The 23,535-nt window shown below is 43.6% G+C and overlaps 1 protein-coding gene across 1 annotated transcript in view; it reads right to left on the bottom strand.

The window, feature by feature from the left end:
* Window positions 1–287: 287 nt before the first annotated feature.
* myo3b (myosin IIIB) overlaps window positions 288–23,535 on the bottom strand; it is an 82,873-nt gene continuing 59,625 nt past the window's right edge. The window contains exons 31-37 of the mRNA XM_019857646.1: window positions 22,390–22,486; window positions 20,935–20,968; window positions 19,903–20,014; window positions 9,307–9,407; window positions 8,866–8,912; window positions 8,366–8,505; window positions 288–417 (exon numbers count right to left, since the gene is read on the bottom strand). Coding sequence (XP_019713205.1) covers window positions 8,397–8,505; window positions 8,866–8,912; window positions 9,307–9,407; window positions 19,903–20,014; window positions 20,935–20,968; window positions 22,390–22,486 — 500 coding nt within the window. The 3' untranslated portion in view covers window positions 288–417; window positions 8,366–8,396. The remainder of the gene's footprint in view (window positions 418–8,365; window positions 8,506–8,865; window positions 8,913–9,306; window positions 9,408–19,902; window positions 20,015–20,934; window positions 20,969–22,389; window positions 22,487–23,535) is intronic.

Genomic DNA, 23,535 nt, shown 5'->3' with positions numbered 1-23,535 from the left:
TTCCCCCCCCCCCCCCCCTCCCATAATATTCAACAGGTGGCACTTCTACACCACGAGTATTGGCCATAAAATTCACAAATGACGGCGAAACCGTTGCCCCGAAGACAGATTAGTTGAGTAGTCTTGACTGTGACGGTGGAAACAGCCCATCTTGCACAAACCTCATCTAAGAAACAACAGGTGGCAACTTCTGAGGGTATCATTTTGTTTTGTTTTTTTTTCATTCCGCATTGTTTTGTTTTTGGGAAAAAAAAAATTAGGAAAAACACTCACGTTAACACCCCAACCACAATACAACCACGTTTATTTGCGTCATATAAAATGTCATCTTGCCATAAAATAAATACAAATGTGCAATCGCTGGAGCGTGTCGACACTTTTTGGTTTCAAGTTGACGTTGCTGGAGACGAAGGCAATCTGCAGAGGAGAGATAGAGAGAAAAAAAAGAAATAAAAGCAAAGACATGTTACCATAAAACACCTGCCCAAGTTTTCAACCTTCAACATCTGCGACATTTTAGTGGGAGCTCGGATGCGGGCCGGTATGCGGGGGGGTTAAAAAAAAAGAAATTAAATATCAATGAAAAAGATTTTAAAAATAAATACAGTCAACGAAATGTAAACCAAGTTGCATTGCGCAACCAAATTTGGAATTATTGCCTTGGATCACAAAGCAAAATAAATTAATAAATAAATATATATATATATATATATATATATATATATATGTGTGCTTTTCAGCGGTTGCGGAAGTTTTGATGGGTTGAAAAAAAAAACATATAACATTCCATATTATCTGCTAAAAACTTTTTTTTCTTCTTCTTCTTCAACAGGCGAAACGGGAGTTTCGGGATGAGAGGGTTGGTCGCTCATATCCTGTGTGAGAGGGGAGAGAGAGAGAGAGAGAGAGAGAGAGAGAGAGAGAGAGAGAGAGAGAGAGAGAGAGAGTGAGAGAGAGAGTGTGTGACGGCGGGAGGGGGGTGGGTGGGGATGCTGGAGGCTACGCGGTACTTGAACCGCTATAATGGTGTCTCGTATGAGAAAACATCTGTGAATTTCCTGAGTGATCGACAACAAAGTGGAACTCGGAGCAGTCACTCAGCAGACCTTTTGAAGTCTCAGTCTGACAGAAAGCCGCCATTGTTCGCCGCCCCCCCCCACCCCGACACACAGAAACTCCAACTTTGGTCTCCCTAATTTTGCCTGCAACGCGATACAAGTCCACCCCCGCCTCGCCCCCTCTTCTGAGCCTAAGAAGTGGGAGATGTGTGCATATTCACCGGCAAAGAGCAAAAGCCCCGGCAATGTGCGGCTTGGCCCGAGGGTCACGTAAAGCGGGACGGGGTCATTGTACCTTCCAGCGGCCCACCCTGGATGTGATAATCCGACACTAAAGAGGGGAATTCGCCCGCCGCGCCGCCATGTACACACTTACATTTCGCAGTGGGATCAAACAATCAAGGAAAAAGCAGTTTGAATCGCAAAACATTTTGCCCTATTGAAATCAAGGAAAATGCGATTAATTGGTTCTAGCCCTCCCATCCCCAAACACAAACAATTAAAAAAAAAAAAAACAACAGAAAATACTGTAACTGTCAATGGGAGGCAGTAAAATACAGTCGTGCAGACAACCCCAAAAAGAAGAGTTGGAGCAATGACTTCAGAGGCTGTCGTTTCAGATTGTACAACTCCAAGTGCGTTCAAATAGCTCGAAAATTTACATTCTGGCATGTAGCAAAATATGATAAGGGAGTAAGTAAGTAGCTTACATACGACATGAAAAAGGATAAAATCAAGTGGGGCCCTTTCACGCGCATGTTGGTAAGTATCATGCCAGTCTTGCCCTTCCTTGCCCATTTGATCTTGACTCCAATCCAAATGTTACTCTCCCGCCTTTAGCTACGACGACTTTTCCGTTCTGCATCCCGGACCAAAACAAGTCCATCGTGGTTCTCACACTGTTACCCGTCCAGTGTTTATTCAGTGGCAGCTGGTCGCTCCATCTGGGAACGCAGCGGCGGGGCAAAAACAAAACAGGTTCCACCTTTGGCCATGCCAAGTCTGCTCGTGCCCTCCTCGCTCTACAAGCTGAGAAAGGCTAATGGCAATTTCACGCTCTGATTTGTCAAGTCCCATTCCAGCACTGGAGGCAGTGAAGAAACTTTCGAGTCAGTGAATTTCATCACGCCCGGATAACAGCTTTTGCTTCCGTTGTTCTTAGAGTAGTGGTTCTCAAAGTGTGGCCCGAGTACCGCTAGTGGGACGTGGGCTCCCTCTAGTGGTATGTGAAAGAATCACTGAATGAAATGGCAGTACAATTTACAGCATTTAAAACAGAAAATACAAAAAACATTTTAGAATTCAGTTTGTCACTACAGCGCCCATATTGATTAAACAGTTTTCTAATTCAGTACCTGTTTTTTTTTTTAACACTTTTAATGTACGGTACATTTTTTTTTCTCTTTCAAGTACAGTACATTTTAAGTACAATTTAACTTTAAGTACAACACGTTTCTATTTAATCTTAAACTGTTAAAGTGTGTGTTTAAATATATGAAGACTGAAAGACGTATGATATTTGTCGTCTCACAAAAACAAAGCAATTAATATTGCTGCAGCTAACCAAGTCACTGGTAGCAGTTGTAAAACTCTTCTTTGTTGGTTTCCGAATGATAGTATTGTACTGCCCCCGGTGGCCTGGTTGCAAACACCAAAAGACTCCGCTGAACTTTTAGGGAACAAGTTAACACTAAGCCCAACTACATTACTGCATTTTAATGTTGGCTATTATGCTACTATTTGGTGAGCGAATTACTTTTTGAGTTGATACTTGGTGTAAAAAAAAAATAAAACATTTTGAGAACCGCAGTTCTGAATGGTGAGCTCGTCTCCAAATGAAAGAAGTGTTGTAATTTGGGGTGAAACAACTGGTCGCCGCTAAAATTAGCAAGGAGCGAATTATTCCCCCCCACCCCTCTTCTTTATACTCGTGCTAATATTCGCAACAAAACGGTGCTTGGAAGCCCCTCGACTGACTGCAGGTGTGAGGAAGCTGGAAACAAAAGCCAGTGTAACCCTAACGGCATCTTTTGTCATTAGCAGACCTTTGATGCACTCGACAGCTTCTTTTATCTCCTTGTTCCTCGACGCCCCCTTTGCGCCGCCCCGCTCCAACACCTTCTTCATTAATGCTGTCTACAGGCAATATTCTTTTGCTCAGAGCTCTCGACGCACATCTGGCATCCGGCTGACGCTTCATGTGTGTCCGTTTATTCACTTGCAACCACGAGGCAGCAAAGAGCATTGCTATGTCTGCCTTCATCTGTTGAATTTCAAGTACTTTGAACACTGTCCCCACTTCCTAAATGAAACTTTAACTAAATGTGTGAGTGTGTGTGTGTGTGTGTGTGTGTGTGTGTGTGTTCCATATTTTGATTGCTCAATATGTTTTTTTTTGTATCAGATTTTAGAGTTGAGGAACAAACAAGCTTTATTTTGCGATTTCCAACAAGCGAATGGGACCAATTTGGCGGAATGGCCGTGAAATTTCATCTGAAGTCCATCCTGCGGAACAGATTATTTCAATTCAAAGAGAAAACGAATGTAAAAAAAACAAAGTTGAACCAAAACAAATTGCTGTTCGGAACAAAGTGAAAACCTCGACATGTAAATGGATCCAATGCGGAGTTCAGAGCAGCGTCGGACAAGTTAGCATCTCGTCCAATGTCGCAAGTATTTGGAAAGTTTCATTCTTGACTGGGGTTTGCGATAACAATGACGTACAAGCCAACCTCGCGTGATGAAAATCAGGCTCATTTGGATATCAAAAGCAGGTAAACTGCATTAAAGCAGTGTATGAAAAGCTTCAGATGAAACGGCGGTATTCAAACTCTCCCTTTGAACTGAGAGGATATAAAGGCAGGACAATGTCGGGCCTAATCGCGTCCTCGCTTTGAAGTAAGACATCACTATTAGGTGAAAAGGTAAGTATATGCTTCTTCGTAAAATAAAAGCTTTTCATCATTTGTTAAGGCTGTAGCTCCAGCGATTTACATCAAGGTGGCTGAAAACTTTGGATAAAAGTGTGGAAGGGCAGTGCCGTACTGCATGCGAACTTTCATGAAAAACCACTGGAAGAACTAAAAAACTAGAGCGCCGGTAGTAACGTTAGCCACATTCAAGCGACACTCTCTCACGTGCCAGATGTTGGCACATTTCATGAGCAAAAACAAGAGGAGTGGAAGACTTGACGACTAGCCTTGAATGCTAACTTGCATTAGCATCTTCACCTGGCTAAGGGTGCTAACACATTAGCTTCGGCTACCAGTGGTGGGACGTCACTTAACTGTTCTTAAGCAGATTTTTCAGGTGTCTGTACTTTCCTTGAGTTTTTTTTTTTTTTAACTCACCACATTTGAAAACCCAATCCATGGCGTTATTTAAGTTTTTTTTCTGCATTGTGTCGTGTGGCAGCCTAATAACCAAAAGAATCTGGCTTGGAAAAATTCTCCAACTCATCTGAAAAAAAACAAAACAAAATAAAACAACAAACAGGTGTACTTTTCAGTTATCATTGGCTAATTCAGCAGATGTTGTGTTCCTGTTTGTTGATGTTAGTTTACGAGGTTAGCAAAGCTATGAGAACACATTTTCATGGTAGCAAATGCGTCGAGCTAGCTCTTAACAGCGTGTGACATGGAAGATGATGTTTTTCTTGTCAGTATCAGCACCACATATGTTCATAAAAGAGCAAAACTATTTTGTGTGCCGAGAAATTTTATTTATTTATTTTTTACATTGTGCGTTTTTCAGATAATCCAGCGTTTTTTTTTTTTAAGTGGGTTCAAAGCGCGAGCAAAGCTATGCGAACACATTGTTTTGATGGCATGAAATTCAAGCCATATTAGCTAGCTTTGACATGACCGACAATGTAACAAGATGGGTTTTTTTTTTTCTTCTAAGTACACTGGAAAAAAAATGCAGTGTTGAATTTTGTCAATTTTATTTTGTCAAGTGGTCGCACTAAATAAAATCATATGAATCTAGATCAGTGGTTCTTAACCTTGTTTGAGGTACTGAACCCAACCAGTTCATATGCACATTCATCGAACCCCTTCATTCGTGAAAAATATAACTTGTTGATGAATTCAACACGTAAAAAATGCTTTTATGGAAAAACTGAAAAAGTAAATAAAATTTCTACACATAAGTTTTTTTAATTGGGAACAAAATGAACCGTGCATGGTCGAACCCGGATTAAAAACCACTTATATAGATACATTGCTTAAGTACAGGTCAGATAAAAAATATATATATATAAATTTTTTTCTCATTTAAAAATGTATCTGTACTTCTACTGAAGCACAGAATCACAACGACCACATTTCATAACATTCCTCCTTTCACGTCACACATTCACCTGTGACGCCCCCGCTCACCCCCTCTCATATGCTAACACGGGCAATCAGCCAGGGTGTTTATTTGGCGAACTCCCAACCTGGCGCTGTTTGTCACGACGGTCCAACCTTGTTATTCACAACCAGTGGGCCTATTTGAAATTCTCTTCGTGGTAGAACAGGGCCAAAATTAATCAGGGGTGCCTGATCACACTTAATTGTTTCAGTGTACTTTTAAGATGCACTACAGGGTGCTGGGGTGACCTATTTCAGGCTGCTCTTCAGAGGAAGCGACTATCCCAGCAAGGGAGTAATTATTGCAGCCTTTGTGCCTACGACCGGAGGTGAAAAGCTTCTCAACTAACTCTAACAACCATATTATAACACCGCCAGTGGTCTGGACTATCACGCTTTGAATTTATTACTATTATTTTTTAGGGTGGGGGGGGGGCTTCTTCAGATATGACCATAAATCAAAGATGACTCATGCGCTATTATCTACGCAACGTAATTGGAGTTGCCATTTCTCAAGACTGGAACAAAAATGTGAAAGGCGGACCTGAGATGACAGCGGTACGTCGACTTCGCGAGTTTATGAAGTTGTTCCGCGACCATGTTTGGCAATCTATTGACTTGTATTTTCAAATCAACTCATAAATTGAGACAGTCCTTAGTCTAGGTAACACTGTGCTCATAATCCAAATCAGGTGGAATCGGTAACTCAGCACTGTGTCCAAAAGGGGCCGAGCCGATGCTGGGTTATTTTTACGATTCAGTACGTTGGGTCAAGATTTTGATCCAATAAGGGGTCAAAATAACCCATTCTGGCAAAAAAAAGATAGAAAAGTGTGATCAGTACACGCTGTGGTACGAAATAATTCCTCCGTCAGGCATCACGACAGCAATTCACTTGATGCATAACGTAAAACACAGGTGTGAAAACTCCCGGCCCTCGAGGGCCGCAATCCCACATGTTTTGATGTTTCCCTCCCCCAACAAAACTGATTCAAATGAGCCATTTTGAGCATCGTTATCAGGCTCCTGTAGAGTTTGCTGACGAGCAAATCATTTCAAATCACGTGTGTTGGAGGGGAGGAAACATCGAAAACACGCATGTGAGTGGCCCTCCAGAACCGGAGTTTGACACCTGTGCCGTAAAGGGTCTTTTGCTTCCAGACCCAACTGAAAGTTACTGTCTGACTGAAAGAAGAACTTTTTTAGAAATAATTTTGCGGAACTTTTATCTCTGTACAACTTCAGTGTCATTTAACTTGAAAAGTTAATGTATTAACCAGCCTCCGAGCGCTCAATTTCTTTGTAGCTTATTTGTTGAAAAGCTTTTTGAAGAAAGAAAACAACGTGTTTTCTTTTTTATGTCTGCCCTGCTGTCCAAAGTTGGAAAAAGCAGACGGTTGTAAAGGCAACGAGTCTCTGTTTGACCTCCACGGTACTAAAAAAGTGGTGTTGGGTGATCACCTCAGGCCACTTTAAAACCCAAGCTAAGTGAAGATGGCCTCACTATCGAGGCAGCGCTCTTAATGTTTTCCCCTCTGAATATAAGCAAGATCAGATCCTCAGTCATACCACCCTACTCTTCCTATTAAGATCAAAATCTACTCTTAGGCCCCCGGGTGTCAACAAAGAGAGATACAGTAAATGATATGCAAATTGAAAGAGGGGAAAAAAAAAAAAAAGCCTCCGCAAATCAACTCGCCAGACCTAAATTTCCGACAGTGAGGTTGGGTTTGGGCTGTGTGGTTTATTCCACGGCGCTGACTGGGGGGTGGGGGGTGGGGGGGGGGAGGAAGCAAGCTTCTCTTGACGACTGAAAGATCTCAGTGAGAAGAATGTGTACTGAGAGTTTGGAGCTTCAAAAGGATTTGTCTTTGGATCTGTGGTTAAGACAGCCGGTGTAATGCTTTTAACGCCACTGTGTTTGAGGCCTCGTGTTGCAATGTTCACAGACAAAAAAAACAATTAAAAAAAAAAATTAAAAAAAAACGTTTTTTCTGGATTGATTGAACTTCCTTTGCTTGATTTAACGATGCAAATAGGGGGCAGTGCCCAAAGTTGTAAATTATAAAATGAACCCGCCATTGCTTTCTGGAGATGTAAAAAGCAGGATTAAAGAGGATTTGACATTCAATATCTTTCAAAAGAGACTTCCTGTTTTTATTCTTCTTTCAAATTGATGCTACTAAACAAAATAGTGTGCCACTGGGGAGAGAGTGGGTGTGTCATAAAGTACAATACTATAGAGTGCTAATATTTCTGATCAAAAAAAATGTGAGAGGAAGGGTTTGGGGTCTTGGGACAGATTCATGACATTGCCATTCATTACAGTTAGGCAAGATGATTTGAGATACGATTCCAGAAGTAACATACATGTTGTATTTTTTAACATCAATAAAAGGATTTTTTTTCAAGAGTCATAGCATTCAGCATGTCTATCACAATGTTATGCGGGCGCTATTAATTTTGATTGGATATTCGAGGATGCGGAGGCGGAACTTCCACCTACCCGCGTAGGGCGGAGCGTAAACAAGGTTGTGTCGGCTGTAATGTCATACTTCACAGATCCGATCACCGACGTCATTGATCCGCTCTGCGAATTATGACATCATAGGCGAGCGCAAAATTTGCAATAGTCATACGGCATTTCAGTTCCCGCCATACTGTTTTGTTTTTTTTTTTTTAATGTGCAGCCGAGAAGTGTTTTGAACACAAACATTGACTATACAGTAATTATGACAAACTGAGGACTCCCCTGTTATCCATTTGATTCAGCTCTCAGTGAGAAGATGATTCACTACGCCGAAAAATGACATCATAATCTAAATGGGATCGATAAGTGAGTCGTCCCTGTCTACTCTCTGCGATCGGGAGAGGATTAATAACCAAAAGCGCCGCTTCTTGCACCGCGCTGCACGTTCAAAAAAGGGAGGACGTCCTTTGGTGTGTCTGTCTTACCGGCTGACATGATGCGAAGGCTGAGCTCTGGCTAGAACGGGCGGGCGGGGGCCGGGCTCTTGTACTCTTCTTCGGGGATCGACTCCACCATTGACAGTAATTTGTAGTACTCATCCTCTCCGTCCAGCACTTTGATTTGACTGGAAGGAAGACGACAGGTTCGGATTCCTGTTATAGTCGGCTGTCATCGCCCGTAAAAGGGGGGAAATTTTTTAACCGGCGAAAGATATTCAAGGGAGTTCTTAAATCATTGTGATGTGAGCCGCTGTGTCATTTATAGAACAAATTCCAGTCAAGAGCGTCAACAATTAAAATTGGCATGCTGACAAAGCCGTAAGATGCGTCTCTCTAATGACGCGCGGAAGCGCAAGCGAAGCTTGTTATTTTGGTCGCTCCATTTACATTACAAGACAACAACTCCATTTGTGGGTTCTCCGATTCCACAAAGGGCCCTGCTCTGTTTAGAGCCGCCGTGAGCCGGTAGGAAAGCGGTTATTTACCCAAGTTTTCTGGGCTTCCTCTTGCTCCCCTGGTAATCCAGAGTTCTCTGAGGAAAGGGCCAAGAGCACACAGTCAAAAGATGAGCCGAGAGTCATTAATTTTTAATTCAAAGTGATTTTGTGTTGAATGCGAGCAGATGCTGATAATATCAGAAGTCACAGCATAATTTTTTTTCCCTGATCAAAGGGCTCAAGTGAGTCTGATGAAGCATGCATCTTGCTCAGCTTTGATAAACCGCATCAATTATTCACCGTGAAGGCAGACATCCTGACATGAAAGCAACAGATAAAGAGCATAAGCACATGTTCAAGACAAGAGGCGCAGAGATGTTGGGGGTGGGGGTGGGGTGGGGGCTTCAGGCTCTGGCACAGGTAGCTTTAATTGTATTATCATGTGCAAGCAAAGTCAGACAAAGGCCTTTATGGCCACTTTGAACTCACATTTAGCTGGTTGTAGTACAGGCTGTCTTCGGGGCTATTAAGCAGCTTCGGTTGCTGGCCCCGCCGGCGAGGCGTCCTCTGCCGGAGCTTCATCGCTGGACCTGCAACAGAGGAAGAGCGGGGCGGGGCTCCAATTGAGCATGACCAAGGCATCCCCCCCCCAACACCCCAAAAAAACTAAAGAATCAATGTGAGCATGATGATAGAAGCGGAAAACCACTCGCAGTTCAGTCTTGACGTCTGCACATACTGTACGTACTTAGATTTGTGTGTAGCTGACAATTGCAGTCATTCACAGTGTATAAGATTATAATACTGTATTGTACTTGATGAAAATAGATACAGTAATGACATACTTACGTTTAACAAAAAACAGTAAATTAAAAAACTTTTGCAACAGATTTTTTTCTTCAGGTCAATGGACTTTGTGTTGCTCCTGCGGCCAGTATAATTCAGACAGAGACTTCCCACAAAGAAGAAATTTGCAACTTTCTCAGTAAGCTGGAATTTTATACAGTATATATAAATACATATATATATATTGGGAGAGATACAGAATGTATTCCTGTGACCATTGCTATACTGTCTGTCTACATGTGTTGCTCCACTCTTTGTTTTCAACGATCCGTTACTCGGTCATAACTCCTGCGACTCTCCTGCCATTTGTTCGCCCATCTATGGCATTCTGTGGTGCCTGTTAGCTTTAAGCTAAACAAGCTCATGTATCTCAAAAGTTTGCTCACCAGTTCAAAGAAAAAAAAATCTGCTGAAGGACGGCTCGTATCTTGAAGTTGTGTCACTTGTATTCCAGTTCACCACTGAACCTTGACTCTCTTGTTTGGCTCAATGAGATACAATTCGCAAACAAACACATTCAATTTGACTGGTTTAAAAATCACTTCAAGTTGGAATGATGGAAAAAAATATGCTTTGATAGGGAAAAAAAAAAAATCATGTGATATCCAAAACGTCTGCAGATTTTTTTGTTGTTGTTGTTCACAGCGGCTCCATTCAAAGTCAAGTCAAAACCAGACTGCACCTAAGACCATTATTTGTGCATCCGTCCACCCGAGCACACCTTGCGTGGGCATTTATAGGTTACAAAAGCTCAGGAAGCCAGACACTTTTACAATCACGCATTCATATTTCATACCAGATAATGTTTCATCTTCTTTGCTGACATTCCAGGTGAGAACATTTCTTCATCGGCTCGGCCCCGCTCTACCTTGACTAAAGCTGAACTTGCTCTTTCTCGATCCCGGCGCTACTTTGTACTCTCTCGAATCGACCTCATCACATCGCAGTCACATACATCAAAGAGCACCCGCAGCCCACTTCTCTCCCGCCCCGCCAATCTTTCCACCGGCTTTCTTCACGTTATTTAAAGCAGCGCAAGGTTTACTGAAGTCACGCATTGTCCGTGGCCAAAAAGTACATGTCAGCTAACATCAACAGCAAATCTTTTCTGCGCTAGCATCCAAGGTGCAACAACATGCCCCCCCCTTTTGGTATTTATTACTGAATGGAATATGTGCACTGTAAAGAAAAAAAAAAAACTGACACGGTTTGTCAGCAGGATGTCGATGCGTCTGCCTGAAAGAAACTTTACTGTTCGAAAAGGGTCTGGTCGACAATTCTGAAGCCTCCTTTTGGCTCCCTGGGCTTCGTGACCAAATTTGATTTTCCCAAAAAAAGTCCATAAGACCCAAAAGAGGCAAGTGTAAATCTGAGGGGGGTGGGGGGGGGGAGAAGCACTGCAACAGTATTATTTGTGCACCTTTAAGTACACTTTCACAGCATGTGTGTAAATATAGGCCGTTAGTCTACTAATAATTCCAAAACGGGTATGATAAGCAAATGACCTATTCCCCTGAAATTGCATCAAAGTGCTCAATCGCAAATAATGAACTCAGGCGTCCTTGAACAAAGCTTGAAAAGAAGATCAAAATGTAACAGACTGCATACTCCGCAGCCCCTTGTTTTGCTTATCTTTTTTTTTTTTTTTTGGTGTGTGTGTTTGTTTCGTTTGTGGACGCACACAAAAGTGTTCTGTGGAATATAAATGATGCGCGTCCTTGTGCAACCCACCCATCCTCCACTTGAACTAATAAACAGTCTGAATGTTGGATCCTTTTATAATAATAAAAAAACAGCAAAAATTGAGTCCGGAATGAGGATGGGAGCATTTTTTTTTTTTTTTTGGACAACTATCTTTTAAGGGATGGGCATTTGAAAATATTTCCTTGAAGCGAGTCATGAAGCTGTGAACTTTGATTTCGTTTGAGAATTATATTGAATGAGAGAATCTCTTTCAATGTTTCCAAACTTCTCTGAATTCAATTGACATGGAGTTTCTTTCAACTAATTTGGGTTTTGAATATTTGGGTTGAAACGTTTGCTTTTTCGGGGCGCACACGATAGCTAGGTTGAATCGGTGTCCTCGGAAAGTTAATTGGGTGCCTGGACTCAAAAAAATTGACGATGATTGACTTCACAAGCACCTTTGCACTCTACCTACATCGCTTCAAGACATGATGAATCAACAATCAGCTGCAGTCAAATTTAAGACCATCAAGAGCAAACGTTGAGCTCGGTGGTCCAAGCAGAGTAATTGCCATTTAAATCCAAGTTAGATATTTTCCCCTCAAAGTGCTCGGCAATAATCTGTCGGTTGGCCTCCTCCGCGTGGCCATTTATTCATTTTGACCTGCAGCGATGGGAGCGTGCGGCAGATCAGAGGATGGGTCAGGCTTCCCATCTAGGCACCCCTCTCTCTGGGAAAATCGCTGCCATTTGATCCAGGCGAGCCCCAGAGGAATGCTGCTCGTGCAGATAGATCGCAGCCAGGGAGGCTGCCAAGATGGCTTCTGGCGTGGCCTCCCTTGCTTGGACACACGCGAGCGGCGCTGTTGCAAGAGGTCAGACGCTGGCTGACACTGCTGGAGCGCTGGGGGTGGGGGGGGGGGGGGGCGTCTGCTGTTTTGGGGCGGGTAGTGATAATGGTGGACTGGGAATAAGGAGGCAGCTCAGTTCATACAATATTGATTCGTCTCTATCAAAAGAAAGCGAGCAGAGTTTCCCCATCGTACGTCTTGCAAATGTTTGCTGGGCGCGTGATGAATAAAAAAAAAAACAAACCTCTTCTGGAGATAGGTATTCTTTTCTGTTTCAAAGAGCCGCAGTTGACTCGCATTACATCTCTAAATGCCACTCGGAGATCTGTTGAAAATCCCAGCACTGCTCAGAAACAAACATGAAAGGGACGCGAGAAAGGGATTTTTTACTTGAATAAATGAAAGATGTCTTGATTTCCTCTTGAAAATCATACTCTGGGATCACCTGATGTCTCCCTGACCACACTCGGGCTTTGTGTATTCATTCATTAGTGACTGAGACGGTGGGAAGTAGTAGGAAGAGGCTCCCCAAAACACATTATATGGTTTAAAAAAAAAAAAAATCATCACTGTGGGGCTTTTGATGTTTGATGTCTAAATGAAGCATGTGTAACCCAGACGGCTTCTCTCTTTCTTCCAACCGTCTCTCCAACACGCACACGCGCGCACACAAAGCATGCAAACAAACACAAGCGTGTGTATTTCAAAAAATTGTTGGGGGGGTGGAACTTATTCATCAGTGGGAGTTTTCCTGCATCTGTTTTCACTAATGCGGAAGGAGGATGTTGTTACTTACATCCAGATTTTCACACTGAAATCAATCATCTCCACTGACAACATATACGGAACATAAGAAAGCTCGAAAAGGGCGCCTGCGTGGAGGAAAAGTCGTTACGGAAGTCGCCCGGTAGTTGTTTGACATAATATATGCGCTTCGGAGCTGCGACCTAGCGAGATGAGTCAAAGGTAAGCAGAAGGGGTGGGGGGGGGGGGGGGTCGCGGCATAACAAAGCCGGCTGGCAGTGGAATGAAGGCATTCACGGAAAGGCTTTTTATCGTCACGGACAGGATATATTGCGTTATATATCATATGGAGTGGATATAAAAAGTCAACCCCACCCCCCGAACAAATGGCAGATTTTCTCTGATGTGTAAAAATAGAGGCCAAGAGAAATCATTTCAAAACCTTTTCCGCTTTGAATGTGGCCTATAACCTGTACAACTGAAAAGAAAAGAAGTATTTGAGACAGCGGAACGATAACATTCCCCGTGCCAAATGATGAACTCCAAATAAAGTTCAGCTGTTCTTTCGGGGTTTTTTTTTCTTGACTGTGGTCCCGTCTCACCGCGCCAGATATCAAGCGCAGAGAGCTTCCACGGCATCAGAGAGATGTCATTGTTCAAAGGTATCAGTCACCAAAAAAAGGTACGAAAAGAATTTCCAAGACATTCAAGATGTCATGTAACAAAGTAAAGGCGGCCGTCACCATAGGATACAAAAGTGACCATACCAAAAATTGGACAACCCTCCGAAATTGATGAAAAGATGAGAAGAAAATGATCAAGGGTGATTTCCAAGGAATTTCTGGCAAGGACTGGCTGATTATTACATGTGACCGAGTTGTGGGTTAGGGTGACAGTAAATAAATAAATCAATAAAAAATGTCAGGAAAAGTCTACTAGAACATCTGAACTTTATTTGGAGTTAATCAGCACAGGGAAGAGTCCGTGTAATATTTCCAAAGTGAAAATTCTTTTTCAGGATTAAAAATAGAATTGGCTCTGCAGCTTCCAGTAGTGTGTGTTATTATTTAATATAATTGTTTTTGTCCAATCAGTATTTCCGTTTCCACGTGTTGCCACGCAAACATGATTTGCCCAAAGCCTTCATGATACTAATTGCTCACATTTTTTTTTTTTTAAACCAATCAGACTTTAGATTCACCACTCTGTGACTTCGCGAATCCTCCGAGTGACGTCGGCATTTTTGCATCCTCTGACTGGTTTAGCTACAGTATGTTTGTCCTGATTGGTTGACCTTAAAACGTGCACAAAGGATTTTTTTATACGGTGGACGATATACTTCATCAATCTCGTTGCTTCCACTTTCGGAATGTGTAACACAATTCATAACAATATGACCAGAAATAAGATGAAACTACTCCGGTCTAAGAAAGCTTTAAATATGGTTAGTTTGAATATCGACTGTAACTGTCTATCATCCGTTGCAAACAAACACAAGCGTGTGTATTTCAAAAAATTGTTGGGGGGGTGGAACTTATTCATCAGTTGCAAAAAAACAACAACAACAAAAAAAAAAAAACCCAACAGATCTGACGTTGAAGAGATTTTCCAGAACGCTGCAGAGCGCCTGAGATTTATTACCCCTTTTATCATTTGGGACAATAAACGCTAACTCATGTGCTTTGCATTGCGACCTAGCGAGATGAGTCAAAGGTAAGCAGGGGGGGGGGGGGGGGGGGGTGGTCGCGGCATAACAAAGCCGGCTGGCAGTGGAATGAAGGCATTCACGGAAAGGCTTTTTATCGTCACGGACAGGATATATTGCGTTATATATCATATGGAGTGGATATAAAAAGTCAACCCCACCCCCCGAACAAATGGCAGATTTTCTCTGATGTGTAAAAATAGAGGCCAAGAGAAATCATTTCAAAACCTTTTCCGCTTTGAATGTGGCCTATAACCTGTACAACTGAAAAGAAAAGAAGTATTTGAGACAGCGGAACGATAACATTCCCCGTGCCAAATGATGAACTCCAAATAAAGTTCAGCTGTTCTTTCGGGGTTTTTTTTTCTTGACTGTGGTCCCGTCTCACCGCGCCAGATATCAAGCGCAGAGAGCTTCCACGGCATCAGAGAGATGTCATTGTTCAAAGGTATCAGTCACCAAAAAAAGGTACGAAAAGAATTTCCAAGACATTCAAGATGTCATGTAACAAAGTAAAGGCGGCCGTCACCATAGGATACAAAAGTGACCATACCAAAAATTGGACAACCCTCCGAAATTGATGAAAAGATGAGAAGAAAATGATCAAGGGTGATTTCCAAGGAATTTCTGGCAAGGACTGGCTGATTATTACATGTGACCGAGTTGTGGGTTAGGGTGACAGTAAATAAATAAATCAATAAAAAATGTCAGGAAAAGTCTACTAGAACATCTGAACTTTATTTGGAGTTAATCAGCACAGGGAAGAGTCCGTGTAATATTTCCAAAGTGAAAATTCTTTTTCAGGATTAAAAATAGAATTGGCTCTGCAGCTTCCAGTAGTGTGTGTTATTATTTAATATAATTGTTTTTGTCCAATCAGTATTTCCGTTTCCACGTGTTGCCACGCAAACATGATTTGCCCAAAGCCTTCATGATACTAATTGCTCACATGGGGGGTGGTCGCGGCATAACAAAGCCGGCTGGCAGTGGAATGAAGGCATTCACGGAAAGGCTTTTTATCGTCACGGACAGGATATATTGCGTTATATATCATATGGAGTGGATATAAAAAGTCAACCCCACCCCCCGAACAAATGGCAGATTTTCTCTGATGTGTAAAAATAGAGGCCAAGAGAAATCATTTCAAAACCTTTTCCGCTTTGAATGTGGCCTATAACCTGTACAACTGAAAAGAAAAGAAGTATTTGAGACAGCGGAACGATAACATTCCCCGTGCCAAATGATGAACTCCAAATAAAGTTCAGCTGTTCTTTCGGGGTTTTTTTTTCTTGACTGTGGTCCCGTCTCACCGCGCCAGATATCAAGCGCAGAGAGCTTCCACGGCATCAGAGAGATGTCATTGTTCAAAGGTATCAGTCACTCTGTGACTTCGCAAATCCTCAGAGTGACGTCGGCATTTTTGCATCCTCTGACTGGTTTAGCTACAGTATGTTTGTCCTGATTGGTTGACCTTAAAACGTGCACAAAGGATTTTTTTATACGGTGGACGATATACTTCATCAATCTCGTTGCTTCCACTTTCGGAATGTGTAACACAATTCATAACAATATGACCAGAAATAAGATGAAACTACTCCGGTCTAAGAAAGCTTTAAATATGGTTAGTTTGAATATCGACTGTAACTGTCTATCATCCGTGCCTAAATCTGTTTAACTCCGTTAAAAACTTTGCAACCCCCCCACCCCCCAAATCAAACGACTCAATCCGCCAGTGCAAATTCACCGAGAACTTGAAGTATTATTCTCCACCTTCCTTCGACGTCTGCGGAGATTATGGGGCTGAAATCGTGATGGATGATGACTGGTTTGGAAGTACATCCTGTTAACGACTCCCACTGACATTAAGGAGATTACGTAGGTACCGGCAGACAGCGGCAACTCCTTCGCCGCAACTTGAGTCTTCCCTATCCCTTTCCAAATCTTGGCGGCGGCTAACCCCCCGAGCCTGTAAATTTGCCTAAAACTGAAGGCGCTCGGCGGAGACGCGGCGATACGCGGGGACCGACAGACAGATCGAGCGGTTGAGACAGCGAGAGGGAGGGAGAGTATTTGTCGAGAGAACACGGAGAGGGTGGATCGTTTGTCTGCCAGATGCATGTTTGAGACGGAGAAGCTGCGGCGGCGGCGGTGACGGAGGCGTGTGGAGCGGCACCTGGTAGTTGGTTAGGGCGGGGATGGGGGGGGGGGGCATGTGGGAAGATGTTTACAAGCTCAGCGAGGGAAACGGCAGGAGAACACTCAAGAAAACATAAACTTGCGGAAAGTGGTGAGCCGCCAGGGCCTGCGAGGCCTCCTCCGCTGGCTTAAAACGCTATCAGAAACGCGAACCGACACAGTTCTCTTTTCATTTGGTACCTTTTTTTTTTCTTGGTTACACTGCTTGAAATGTGTGCATGTTGAATTTTTTTAACAGCCTCTCTGTGTAGCCATGACAACCTAATCTGCCCACAGCCTTCAGAATTAGTCGCGCCAGACAATGTGACTTCAACTATTCGAGCAACGGGACTGTTTCTTGAAGCAATCAAATCATATGATTTTTCATGACGTAGCAACTTTTGGAGCCAGAGTTGGCCTGAAATTAGTTGGAGGTGGCCAAAATGAGAGAGAGACATACAAGAAGCTTGTTAACTCATTCACTCCCAAAGACGTTTTTTAAACGTCTTTTCAGACCTGGTCCAGAATTGGCTGGTACTGAATGAGTTAAAGAACAATGAGAGGGCAACAAATCAATAATCAGTTTCGACTGTATGCCCTGCATCATTCTGACTGTACAATCAGGAAAATCAACATTACGTTTTTCCCCCACATTGTGTTTTCTCTACCCCCTCCCCCCGCCCCCTCCTCATCTCATTACATCAAACAAGCAAGTTAAAAGTGTCTTCCAAAGTGCGGAGGTAATTGGTCTCTGTGTTGCTGCTCCATTTTCGCACCGTGTCTCTCTTTTCCTCTCTCACTTGACATGTATGTTTACCACAAGCATAATCTTCAAACAGCCTTTCAACATAAGTAGCTCAGCTTTCAGAAAGCATAAAGTCAGCTTTGACTGATCCGCCGCACCATCCTGTTTACGGCGGCGAAGAGCGCTCTGATCATATCGGCGGCTCGCCGGAGCAAAGTCGTCCTTTCTCGCGCGCACCTCGACGGCGGCTCATTTTCAAACATGTTGTTTTTATTAATATTCACGCTCGGGAGACAGGTGACGAGAGGTGACACCGTCTTTATGACTGTCGGGCTTACACGACTACACGGTGTACGTGAGGCTTTTTCCCAGTGACAAAACACGGGAAATCAAAGGTCGCGTCGGCAGAGTGCCTGGCGTTTAAAACGCTTTCATGTTCTCGAAGCAGCGGTGGTAGAAAGTGACGTACAAAAGTCGGGGCGGGGTGGGATGGGGGAGACAAAATTCTCTCTCCAGGGATAGAAGTTCAGAAAAAAAAAAAACAACAGCAAAAGGCAGTTGCACGACCCTACATCTGTCAAACACATTAAGAGTTTCCGGGTCACGCCCCACTGTGGTGGCAATAATGGAAGCAGGGTGCAGCAAGAGTCCGGAGGTCGGCACTAATTCGATTCTCACGGCTAATCCTGACACACTCGGGTCGAGCTCCGGCCCGGGAGAACTGATGCGATCACCAGAGGCGACGGCAGGATGAGACACAGGAAGGAGCTCGGTCTCGAGACATCTGGCAAGGCAAAGCTCTCATGAAGAAGAGACGTAGAAGAAGAAAATGGGGGTGGGGGGGAGAGCGGGGAGGCCCTCAGATGTGCGCAGATCAAAGTGTGCCCTTGGTGCCGGAGTCACCCTGGTCTCTTATTCAAATGGACTTTCCTGAAAGCAGTCAGAGCTTCAGGAGAACGCTGACTGTGTAGATCGGGAAATCTGTTTTGTTATATATGACGACCGAGAAGATGATCCTTTTCAATTTTTCATTAACAGAGTACAACTTTCGAGGACACTTGGCAAACTTTTTAACTAGCCAATCAATGAAGGAGTGTTTGATGACACTCAAGTGAACTATTGAAATGATGGGGAGCAGATCCTGTCACCATCTCTGACAAACCCTAATTTGGATAAGTTCTGTTGTTTTCCTTTTCTGTATTCTATGTGACATAAGGTATCAGTCCACACAGATGGTCGGATGCATTAAGTCACAAGATATAGTTTGGCGTTATGTATTTGGTTATTAGTGCATCCAACGCGGCACGTCCCATTTTATGATTTGTTCCCGCATATTGAGTTGAAATATTCTCCATAGCGCCACAGCGAGCTAGCGGTTAGCACGTCCGACTCACGGTTCTGAAGTTCGGGGGTTCAAATGTCGTTCTGTCTGGTGTGATACTCACTGAAAATGTAAGGAAAATGTTGAAAATTTCTCATGTTATCGAAAGTAAGGAAAACTTAGTGCAAAGTGGTGGCGGTAAATACAGAAAAACAAACAAGAACTAACTCCACTGGGATGTTGGTTGCTTTGTGTTCTGTCAAAACGAAAGCGGCAGATTCCGGACAAAAAACGCGTGTTTGAGCATCGTGGCGTTCATTGAAACGTCTCCTTCCGTAATCACTCTGACATTCCAAATCAGACACTTGAGTAGCAGTGATGCCTGGGAGCGGGGGTCACCTGTATGCAGCATTAGCGAATTAGCCGCTATCTAACCCAGACCTGCTGTGGTGTGCTGACACTAATCCCGGGCCCGCTCGGAGAGCCCTGTCTGTGTTACATTATCATGTCTAATCCCCGTAATCTTCCCAGCCGCGCAGCTAAACGCTATTCCACCTCCGTCACTTACCTCGTAGCCCTCTAATAACACTAATGAGGGGCCGGGCCCCCTTTTGCCCCTAGCGGTGGAGGTTGTAATCAGCGGTCCCACTGTGCAGCCACCCACTCAGCCTCGCGGGCACCGGAATTAATGTAATTCATGGCCCGGGGCGGCAAGCAAATCAAGCATATGTTCGACAAATCAGGGTTTGTGTAGTTTCATGTCGGCGCTACTTTGCAGGTCGATGAGAGTCATCGGGAGTTGTTTATGACGAGCTGACCGGCGTTAATAAAAAAACAAAAAAAAAAATGCCACGAGAATTCTTCCGGCTGTCAGCAAAGAATTGGGAAGGGATGAGAGGTGGAAAAGGAGCCCCCCACCTTACACACCCCCGCTTTAAAAATGGCACTTTATCCACTAAAGCGGGATTTCTGCGTAATTACCTGCACCCGCCAGCATCGCGTGCAGGCTTACCTTGTTTACACTGCGCGTCTCGCAGCCTGCCTGTCTCCCTGCGAGGCTTCGTCACGCCGTCTTTGTCTCTCTTTGCGTCTTTCGTGTGTCTGTCTCGGCTGTCGGGGTCGACCTTGAAAGGAGAGGCGTAAACACACCCAAAGGAGCCATGTCAGCGAGGGCCCGGGGGGGTTGTTTGTGGGGGCGATGGGCCACAAGCAGAAACAAGCCCTCGCAAACCTAGAAATCTCGTATATAGAAGTGCCACGTTGGTGTATTTACAATTTAGCACGCGTACTGTAAAAGTGCCACCAATTATTGTTGTGCTTTGCGACGTTAATCAAATGCTACTGCAATTGCACTCCCTCCTAGCAAACAGCCGCACAAGTTACTAAATTGTCGGGGGAAAAAAACAGCACATAGACTTGCTCCCATATTTAATTTATTTTTGAATATAAAAAAAAAAAGGGTATAGGAAAGTATTAATCTGCTTAACATTTCTAAGTACACCCTCCAAAGGATTTTGCTTTTTTAATCTTACATATGCTCTGCAGAGTTACTGGCAAAAACTGTACATTTCCCTCATTTCATCCTTTCAACATCAAATGGTGAGCAGCAAAAATTGGATCAGACTTCAAAGAGTGTGATGTGCTCCAAGTCACGGAGTGGCTCTTCTATTTCACATATTGAATCCGAGCAGGATATCAAAGTGCTACCAAAGAACCCCAGGTCTTTACTAAAAAAGGGCTCTAACATCTGTAGAAAGAGGAGCGCAAAGACAAATCACCTCGGGGGGAGAGCGAGCATTTATTCTCAGCCGTGAATTTCCAGCTTTTTGATTCTCTCGCTCCCGTACCACCCTGTCTTCTCTGCTGAGATGGAGGCTGAAGCACGAGAACGTTCCCTTTTTTTTTTTTTGGGTCTCAAGGACTCAAAACATTTCCAAAGGAATAATCTGCAGCTTTAAAAGAGGAGTGCTATTTGAGATAGACGGCTAAAAGTAGAGGGCTAAAGTCAACCAATTTCTCATTTGACAGATATTTCCTTACTCACATTTGCCTTCTGGAGCTTCTTCGGGCTCTGAGACCTGTGAATGCAAGGAGCTTTTGTAGTTGACAGGAACAGAACATTTTAAAACACATCACCAAGATGGACGCGGTTCCAAAAAATAACATCGGATTGAAAGTATGAATGGTCATTAGATAAGGAAAAAGGAGAGGCCTGAAACCGTCTCTGCAAACCTCCAAGTGTGTTCCTGTCGTGAAATGACATGTTAGCAGACACTCGGCAAACATGCTAACACGCTAACATGGCTAACGAGCACACAGCTGTCATGTCAATTGGCTTGATTTTGCATTTGCGAAGTCTTTCTAGGAACTCGTGCGTGTCGTGAAGCTCCCACTAAATGACTCGCTTGATGAAAATGAAACAGTGAAACAAGTTTCATTGGTACCGACGCTTTGGAAAGTTAGCGTGTCAGGCTAACAGCTTTATCCGCAGCTCCCACCACTGATTGCTGTGTTGGTGGAGCAAATAACACATAACTTGTTCTCACTTTTTAATGTTAACTAATAAATAGCGCTGGTAGAAATGTTGCATAGAAGCAATATCACATTAAAGGTGGTCATGGTGTACTGTATCGCATCACTTCCTCTCAGGTGACATCACTTAATTAAACAGGAGGGTTTTTTTTTTGTTGCTCATATTTGATTGGTTTCTGTTGTGCAAGTGTGCCTAATGTTGTGGCCCGTGGATGTGTATGCGAAAGCAGAAGAAGAACAGAACGTAAGGTGAGAATCAAGTTCCCTGCTTGCAGGAAAACGGGCCAGAACATGTCAAAGTAAATCTATATGGAGAGATTCCAGCGCTGATTAAACAGAATTGTTAAGTGGAGGTTTGAAGTAGGTCTCACCAAGGAATATGATTGTAAACACGGAGAGAAAAATCCCCGATGAGCCTCCGCTTGGTTGAAGGACGCAAGCTGCATAACACTTTCAGATGTGTAAATCCAGAATTGGGGAGTTTCGGAGACCGCTCAGAGTTCGCCAAAAGTCAGATAACATTTCAGTGTAAAATGTGAGTGTGGTACATTTTCTTTGTGATCGAAAAACTACTTTGGTATTTCTTTTGTCACATACATTTTTTTTTTTTTTAAATCAAGATGGAGGTTAGAAGTTGCAAAGTGCTTTGCGCTTACTTCCTGAACGACTGGCCTGCCCATGTGCCGGATAAACAAAGATTCCGAGTCGTACATCTGGACAACAGCGCAGCGCTTAAAGTCCTATTTGTGGCCGGTGGAAAGATATTTATCGCATTTGTAAATGTGCAAGGGGGAGGAGCGCTCTGGTGGCCTTGAAACAACAGCGCAGTTGAAAGCAAAGGGAGGCGGTGAAAGTACTTCTTGTTCTATATACGACCCTCTCCGACGCGACACGATGAGTTTTATTTTTTTGCGCGGTGCGAACATGCAAGAGACAAAAGCCTGAAGGGGAGGATATGGTGGCTCACCCCATATGGTCCTCTTTGGTGGTCTTCCCTCCAGCTTCAGGCTTACATCTGCGCCTCTGAGGTCCACAGTCTTGACGTACGCGATGGCCCCTGTATACTGCACAGGATAACAAAGTTCAGATATGCCCTCACCTAAATATAAACCGTCTTTGCCGCGCGGGTGTTAAGCAAACCCCTCATGTCAAATCCCTGAAGAACAGGGGCATCTAAAACTTTTTTCTACGAGGGCCACATGGAGAAAATGTAGTTTATTTTCCTGAAAATATTGCCTCTGTATTCCACCCTATAATACAACTCGAATAGTTTGGCTTCAAAAACGGGCCAAACAGAACAGAAAAGACAAGCGGACGCCATATTCTTGGTCATCTTCCGCGCAGATATTTTCAGTCTACATCCAACTGTGGATGCTATACATTTGAATAAACGTTTCAGTTTATTAGCGACCACTACTGGCGGAAAGCTGATACTGCAGTCAAGCTTTGTGAGTAATCACAATTCTTATTATTCCTGATATGTGCCAGTTATATTGAAAATTCACGGATAGGCGTCTGCTGACTCGTCATCGACGACGCTAAATTCGATGCCAAAACCAGCACACTATTATGATATGGAAAAATCATATTGAAGTCAAATTTTCACAACCCCCATGTACTGGTAAACATCTATACAATGTGTCCAATTGTTGATTTGCGATATTTTTTTTCCGGGGCAACTGCTACAATGCACACAGGTATGGACTAAATCAGAATGTAACTGAACTCATTTCGGGAAGTGACATGGAGCAAAGGCGACCTAGAATTGGAGAGACAAATTTGAGCTTGTAAACTAGAGATACTAAAAACGAAGCACCCTGATGGCTTTGTGCTCATCTTGTAAAAGTATATGCACAAGAAAATGAGAACGGGTCGACATTGTTGTATTTTACATGGTTTCATCGAATGGATGGATGGATGGAGTGCGTCCCCCCCGAGCGGGGGAGCCCCACCGAGATCTGAGGGGGCCACGAGGCTCATGTATTTGAAAGGCATCTGTTTATTTTCTGAATGCAAATGCAGCCCACCTCAAAGGCTATAAGCTGCAGAGAACACACCGTGTGAACGTGTTGCGGTGTCGTGCCGGGGGGGGGGGGGGGGCACCGGGGCCCCA

The sequence above is a fragment of the Hippocampus comes genome, unplaced genomic scaffold (assembly GCF_001891065.2).
Source record: "Hippocampus comes isolate QL1 unplaced genomic scaffold, H_comes_QL1_v1.1 scaffold359, whole genome shotgun sequence".
In the NCBI taxonomy this organism is placed as follows: domain Eukaryota; kingdom Metazoa; phylum Chordata; class Actinopteri; order Syngnathiformes; family Syngnathidae; genus Hippocampus; species Hippocampus comes.
The sequence above is the reverse complement of the archived record's forward strand: the minus strand, read 5'-3'. Positions and strand labels throughout refer to the sequence as shown.